General features: G+C 47.0%; 1 protein-coding gene across 1 annotated transcript; it reads left to right on the top strand.

Annotated features, from left to right (window-relative positions):
* The first annotated feature begins 771 nt into the window (after positions 1–771).
* Positions 772–6,498, top strand: trim2b (tripartite motif containing 2b). The gene is made up of 13 exons (XM_056575758.1): positions 772–873; positions 1,145–1,296; positions 1,485–1,665; positions 1,985–2,244; positions 2,680–2,818; positions 3,063–3,248; positions 3,446–3,644; positions 3,847–3,950; positions 4,451–4,618; positions 5,268–5,436; positions 5,628–5,698; positions 5,787–5,927; positions 6,346–6,498. Exons 1-13 carry the CDS (start codon positions 772–774, stop codon positions 6,496–6,498), a joined length of 2,025 nt encoding a protein of 674 aa, XP_056431733.1.
* Positions 6,499–8,188: the final 1,690 nt, after the last annotated feature.

The raw sequence follows: 8,188 nt of genomic DNA, 5'->3' as shown, positions 1-8,188 counted from the left end.
CCTACTACAATATATATATCCAAATATATATAGTCAGGGCCGGCGATCACATAGGCGACCTAAGCGATCGCCTAGGTCGCCTATGCCGCCTAGGGCGGCAAATGTGTTGGGGGGGCCCTCTGGTGGCGCCCCTAATTAATTAATTAATTAATAATATACGAAACAAGCAAAATTGTTCCCAAATTGAACAGACTAGGGAGGGGGCGGGGTATTAATTGTTATGGCGCACTAATCCCTCCCCCCGCTCGGAAGTCCTGTCCAGGGCACAATTTAATGTCGAATCGCCTCGGGCACCGAAACGGCCAGTGCCGGCCCTGTATATATTATATCATTATTATTGTTATGGATATAAGTTCCTGTCATGTCTTCCCTTCTTTTCTTGTCCAGGACACACCTTTGTCCAGGGTGACTTCTGAGTGACCCCTCAGTGACCCCACAGAGCCCTGTCAGCCTATCAGCAGAGAGCATCTTTCGGACCTTGACCTCTCCAGCGCTACCGACATCAGATTGTTGAATCCTGACCACAAGCAAATCACTAAAGGAGTAAAAGATTAACGCAATGACGCAGGAGGAGAATTCAAAAGTGAATCTCTTCTCAAAGTTTTGGAACGAAAGTACCAAAAGTTAAGCTCCTCCCCCCAAGCAAACGAGGGGGTCTGTCTGGAGGCTAAACCCCTCCCACTGGAACACGGGGCGTGTCTGGTGGTTAAGCCCCTCCCCGAAGGGTGGTGTGGACGGAGGGGCTTGGCCTGGTGCTGGGGGAGTGGCCTGATGGAAAAACCTCAACCGTCCCCAGAGAGCAGCAGTGAGGAATGCACCGTCCTGGAAGCCCCGCCCCCCGACCCCAACGGCTGCCTGCTCCACACTGGAAAGGTATTATTAGTAGTATATTCATTATAGCGTTATAGCATTATAAGCGTCTTTGAGTACTTAGCGCTATAAAAAACTGGTCAATTATTATTATTATTATTCGTATTTTTATATAATGTATTATTTGATCATGTAAGGTATTATCATTATTATAACTTTTATAATCCTAATTATTATTGTATACGGTATTATTATTATTAGCACTATCAATCAAGGTATTAGGTTTCATTATTTTTTTTATAATGATGGTTCCCTCCATCCCTCTCTCTCCCAGGTGGTGGAGCTGTACTGCAGTGAGTGCTCCTGTGCGGTGTGTGACGACTGTATCAGTGGGGACCATGAGGGGCACTCGACCGCCCCCATCGGGCCGGCCCTGGAACTGCAGCGCACCGCCCTTAAGGACAGACTGGAGTCAGCCAAGACAAGGTGTGTTTGTAACTGTGTCCATCCGTAGTCATAAAAATTTAACTATGGCATAGCCACATCCCCGAGTTGAACTGAGAATTAGTTGTTAACACGTTTTTTATAATGTATGTAAGGAATTCACAACAGTAATTGTATGAAATTCTCTACCTCTCTCTCTCTCCCTCTCCCTCTCTCTATTTCCCTCTCAGACTTCCTCAGATCTCAGACACGCTGTCGTTGGTTAAGGAGATTCTGCAGCAGCTGACCAATCAGAGAACGTCCATCGAGGAGGACATCCAGTCCAGCTTTGAGGATCTTCACAAACAGCTGGACGTCAGGAAGAGCGTCCTGATGATGGAGCTGGAGGTCACCTACGGCCTGAAACAGAAGGTAGTACGAGGATAAAGTACTAGCAGAATTAGTACCTACGGCCTCAAACAGAAGGTACTACCACAGTACTAGTAGTAGAATTAGTACCAACGGCCTAAGAACAGAAGTTCTGTATTATTAGTCGTCTTAATACCCAGAAAGTTGTTTGAGCACCTATGGACTCAAACAGAAAGTGATGTTTATGTGTAGTATCAGCAACTACGGCCTCAAACAGAAGGTGATGTTACTGTGTAGAATTTGCAGTAGTATTCTAGTACTGTATCATTCCAACAGGACCTCATGCTTACCTCTTCCTCCTCCTTCTCCTCTTCCACCCCAGGTGCTGCAGGCCCAGGTGGACAGCCTGTTGCGGGGGGAGGGGGACATCCAGGACAGCTGTACCCAGACAGAGGAGACCTTGGCTGGGGAGGCCTGCGCCGCGAGCCTGCAGGCTGAGCAAGGCCTGGCGGAGCGGCTGGAAGAGTTGACCAATCAGGGCCTGCCGTGTCACCCGGAGGAGAACGACCAGCTGGACCTTATCCTGGAGACAGATGGCCTGAGGAAGTCCATCCACAACCTGGGGGCAGTTGTGAGCACCAGGTGAGAGCTAGTGCTATGCTAACGTCCTTAGCAACAGGTGAGAGCTCAGCTAGCGCTAGGGTACCGTCCTTAGCACCAGCTGAGAGCCATCGCTATGCTACCGTTGTTAGCAGAAGGTGAGAGCTTGGGCACCGCTGATAGCACAGGCAACATATGATGATGTCACTGGGATATTCCAACGTCATTTTGATAGTCGGATGACGTCATTTTCATAATCAGGTGATGTCACGTTGGTTATCAGAGGATGTCACGTTGACAATCAGAAAATGTCACGTTGATAAGCAGAAGATGTCATATTGATAATCAGCTGATGTCACGTTGATAATCAGAAGATGTCACGTTGATAAGCAGAAGATGTCACGTTGATAAGCAGAAGATGTCACGTTGATAAGCAGAAGATGTCACGTTGATAATCAGAGGATGTCATTATTCCAGTGCGGTGGCGAGCCAGAGTGAGGCTATGGGAGCAGGTCTGGAGCAGTGCATTGTGGGACAGCCGGCCTCTGTTACCATAGTGACCAGAGACAAATCAGGAGGAGCATGCAGAAGTGGCAATGCACTACTCTCAGCGGAGGTACATACACACACACACACGCACAGCCACATCCACATACGGCAACACACACACACACACACACACACACGCACACGCACACGCACAGCCACAAGCACACTTTTTCCTTGCTGCACATACTCAATTTTAAAAGCAACTTGTTGTGTGTGCGTTTTTGTGTGTGTGAGTGTCTGTATATGTGTGTGCGTGTGTGTGTTCCTGTGTGTGTGTGTGTGTGTGTGTGCGTGCGTGTGTGTGTGTGCAGGTATTCACCCCAGACGGCAGCATGGTGGACGGTGATATCCTGGACCATAAGAACGGGACGTATGAGTTTATTTACACACTGCCCAAGGAAGGACACTTCTCATTGGCTCTCCGGCTCTATGACCAACACATCAAAGGAAGTCCCTTCAAACTGACCGTCAGAAGACCATGTGACATAGACCCTGACGTACGAGACTACATTAATATCATACTTTTATTAATAATTAATTGATTGATTGATTCATTAATCTTTTAATCCAAGCAATGCTGTGGCATAACTCATTAAATATCTTTATATCGGAGATCAAATCTATATAGACATATGGATCTCTATAAACCTCGATGTCTATATTTAAACATGTCGTGGCTGCATGGCGGGCCCAGGTGTCCTCCCCTCCCACCACCACAGCTACCAGCTCGGCGGCCAACGCCACCCCATCCACAGGCTCCTCCGAGGGGGCCAAGCGCCGAGGAAAGTCCCCTGCTCAGAAGAAGAAGGCCTCCAAGAGAGCAAGCAGCGCACTGGGCACGCCCAGACGCAAAACACACAACCCTATAGAGGATGACCTCATCTTTAGGATAGGTACACACCTACACACACACACACACACACACACACACACACACACACACACACACACACACACACACACACACACACACACACACACACACACACACACACACACACACACACACAGACACACAAACGTATAAAAAAACAAAACTTTTCATAATGTCCTCTGTATACTGACCTGTCTGTCAACCTGTCTGTCTGTCTCTAGGGTCCAAGGGGAGAAACAGAGGAGAGTTTACTAACCTTCAGGGCGTTGCAGCTTCCTCCACTGGGAAAATACTGATCGCTGACAGCAACAACCAGTGTGTTCAGGTAGCATGCACCCACACACACACACACACACACACACACACACACACACACACACACACACACACACACACACACACACACACACACACACACACACACACACACACACACACACACACACACACACACACATACATATGTTACGCACACACACACACACACACACACACACACACACACACACACACACACACACACACACACACACACACACACACACATACACCCACCCCCCCACATACACAGCCGTACACACACACACACACACACACACACACACACACACACACACACACACACACACACACACACACACACACACACACACACACACACACACACACACACACACATACACCCACCCCCCCACACATACATACACTGCCATGCTCACACAATCACACAGACCTTTGCACATACTGAGTCGGATATGTTTTCCGTGTACCTATGTGTGTATGTAGTGTATGTGTATTTAAGTACACATGTGTGCGTGTGCATAGATTTTCTCCAACGAAGGAGAGTTTAAGAGCCGGTTTGGGGTCAGAGGTCGGTCGCCAGGGCAACTGCAGCGTCCTACAGGCGTGGCGGTGCACCCCAGCGGTGACATCATCATCGCCGACTATGACAACAAGTGGGTCAGCATCTTCACCAGCGACGGCAAGTTCAAGGTAACCTTGGCAACCGCTTCCTCGCACTCGTTCAAGGTAGCCTTAAAGGGGTAGTTCGGAATTTTGGACATAGGGCCTGATTCCCAAGTTAGCCTTGGTGTTCTTTATCATTGGAGACAGTTTAACACATTTCATTCAGTCCTTCCAGTTGCAGAGTTTGCTCGTACTAGGCTAGCGCACGGCAACGGGCAATGCTAATAGCCTGCTAATATAACGTATAAAACTAATAAAACTCTTACCCACTCCAGAGTACACCCTAGGCAAATCAACTATAACGCCAGACGGTCGTTGTAAATGTCTGTGTTGATAGAATAATGTTAGAAATAAAACCAACCTTGCACTGCATTGCATTTTGAGGGACTCGCTGTGTCTCAGCAGCAGTGTTATTTTCCTGGTAGTAGGCTACCGCAGCGGCGGACTGATACCTAGGTTAAATTCCGCTGCTGCTGAGAAAGTAGTCCCTTCAAAATGCGATGATTCATGCGATTGCAAGGTTAGTTTTATTTCTTTAGTTCCTGGCAACCCCCTTCTCGCACTAGTTCAAGGTAGCCTTAGCAACCCCCTCCTCGCACTAGTTCAAAGTAGCCTTGATCTTAGACTGACCTGCTTAGTAACTAGATGCACGTCTCCTAATCTGTCGGCCGCTCAGGCCAAGCTGGGCTCCAGCAGGCTGATGGGGCCCAAGGGCGTGACGGTGGATCATAATGGTCACGTGATCGTCGTAGACAACAAGTCCTGCACCGTCTTCATCTTCCAGCCCACCGGGAAGCTCATCTCCAAGTTTGGTAGCCGTGGCAACGGGGACAAGCAGTTTGCAGGTATAATCGACTGTCGATCCTAACCAATGTTACCAGTAAAAGAGTGTGGTTCTACCTGGAAGCTCCCAGTAGAACCAGTCGAAGACACTGGATGGACTGGGAAGCTCCCAGTACAACCAGTAGAAGACACTGGATGGACTGGGAAGCTCCCAGTAGAACCAGACTGTGGTTGCTTTGTTGTGTTTCTCTAGGTCCCCACTTTGCTGCTGTCAACAACAACAATGAGATCATCGTGACGGACTTCCACAACCACTCCGTCAAGGTGAGCGTTGCTCCACCCTTCATTGGTTCTGCTGGTCTGACTGGTTTCCTGCGTTGGTCTGACTGGTTTCCTGTTTTGTGTTGGTCAGGTGTTTACACCGGACGGGGAGCTGGTCCTGAAGTTCGGGTCGAACGGCGAGGGGAACGGGCAGTTCAACGCTCCCACCGGCGTCGCCGTGGATACCAACGGAAACATCATAGTGGCGGACTGGGGCAACAGCAGAATACAAGTGAGAGAGAGAGAGAGAGAGAGAGAGAGAGAGAGAGAGAGAGAGAGAGAGAGAGAGAGAGAGAGAGAGAGAGAGAGAGAGAGAGAGAGAGAGAGAGAGAGAGAGAGAGAGAGAGAGAGAGAGAGAGAGAGAGAGAGAGAGAGAGAGAGGAGAGAGAGGAGAGAGAGAGAGAGAGAGAGAGAGGGAGAGAGAGAGGGGAGAGAGAGTGAGAGAGAGAGAGGGGGGAGAGAGAGAGAGAGAGAGAGAGAGAGAGAGAGGGGTAGAGAGAGAGGAGAGAGAGAGAGAGAGAGAGAGAGAGAGAGAGAGAGAGAGAGAGAGAGAGAGAGAGAGAGAGAGAGAGAGAGAGAAGGAAGAATGCACACCATCCTTGATCCTCCCATCCAGGATTCAAACCCCAACTAACCATGTGGTGTTTCAGGTGTTCGACGGGAGCGGCTCCTTCCTGTCCTACATCAACACGTCTGCGGACCCCCTGTACGGCCCCCAGGGCCTGGCCCTCACCTCCGCCGGCCACGTGGTGGTCGCCGACTCTGGGAACCACTGCTTCAAAGTCTACCGCTACCTGCAGTAGAACTGAGACGGAGGGGGGGAGTCGGAGGGAGAGAGGGAGGGAAGGAGGGAGCAGGAGGGAGGGAGAGAGAGAGAGGGAGGGAGGGAGGGAGGGAGGGAGGGAGGGAGGGAGGGAGGGAGAGAGAGAGGGAGGGAGGGAGACCGAAGGAGGGAGGGAGAGAGAGGGGGAGGGAACCGGAAGGAGGGAGCGAGCGAGGGAGGGAGGGTGACGGTGGGAGGGAGGGAGGGTGCCGGGGGGAGGGAGGGTAGGAGGGAGCATGTGAAAGATGTCAAAATTGAACAATATTGATCATTCTTGTTACAATGATTACTTGTTGTTCCCTACAAGGACTATGACTATATGACCATGATATGGACTGAGCTAACTTTAGCCTCGGCTTTAATGTAATTTGTCTTCCCACAATGCATTGTGGTTTATTGTTTGTGGTCTGGGATTAGGGAAATGACTGAATGTTCACGTCTTAAAAGTTCATAGAAGTCATGAGCTTACATTTATCAGCTAATGTTACCGATATATTTCCCCTCCACGGTGTACTACTTTGCCTTAAAATGAACAAAGTAATCCATGTGGTTGACTCATGACTAATGCTGTGTATATTACGATTGTATGATTATGGAATGTTTGATCTTTCTTTACGTTTTGTAGACATAGTAGTCATGACTATCTTTGTCATTAAGATCAATGCTTGACTATGATTGCTAAATGCATTTGTTTATTTCATTGGATGCTTTACTGTGGTTGCTAAATGCATTTATTTATTCCATTGGATGCTTTACTGTGGTTGCTGAATGTATTTATTTATTCATTGGATGCTTTACTATGGTTGCTAAATGTATTTATTTATTCCATTTAATGCTTGCATTTATTCCATTGGATGCTTCACTTTGGTTGCTAAATGTTTTTATTTATTCCATTGGATTCTTCACTATGGTTGCTAAATGTTTTTATTTATCCATTGGATGCTTCACTATGGTTGCTAAATGTTTTTATTTATTACATTGGATGCTTCACTATGGTTGCTAAATGTTTTCATTTATTCCATTGGATGCTTCACTATGGTGATTGTTTTTATTTGAATTCAATGATAGCCTTTTAGGCCAACCCTGCATTTCGCTTCAGTATTAATCTATTTTTCTTGAGAAATCTCTGGCAAGAAAAATATCTATACATTTAACATATATATTTTGTGAAAAAATCTATATCAAGAACAATATAATAATCATATCCAGATGACAATACTTCATGTAATATAACATGTTTCATTTGCCAAAACATCATTAATGGTAGAATTGTAGCAATTCTAGAATGTTGACTCTGATTCTAGAATGTTTAGCAGACACATTTATCCAAAGCGACGCATACAATGAGTACATTTGTCCGAAGAAGGATAAAAAATATATATTGCTGTTGTTAGCACACTCAATATGTTCATAGAAACAAGTGCCAAGCATTTACAATTTTAGAATGTTTATTGAATCTAGGATGTTGAATCAGATCTAGAATGTTGACTTTGATTCTAGAATGTTGACCTGGATTCTAGAATGTTGACTTTAATTCTACAATATCAACTCCGGTTCTCGAATTTTGGCTCTGATTTTAGAATGTTGTCTCTGATTCTAGAATGTTAACTTTGAAACACAACTGGGTTTGGCTTAAAGATGGCATGAAATGAACACGGATTTGTCTGACC

The sequence above is a fragment of the Gadus chalcogrammus genome, chromosome 17, assembly GCF_026213295.1.
Source record: "Gadus chalcogrammus isolate NIFS_2021 chromosome 17, NIFS_Gcha_1.0, whole genome shotgun sequence".
In the NCBI taxonomy this organism is placed as follows: Eukaryota; Metazoa; Chordata; class Actinopteri; order Gadiformes; family Gadidae; genus Gadus; species Gadus chalcogrammus.
This window is presented reverse-complemented; position numbering and strand designations above follow the sequence as displayed.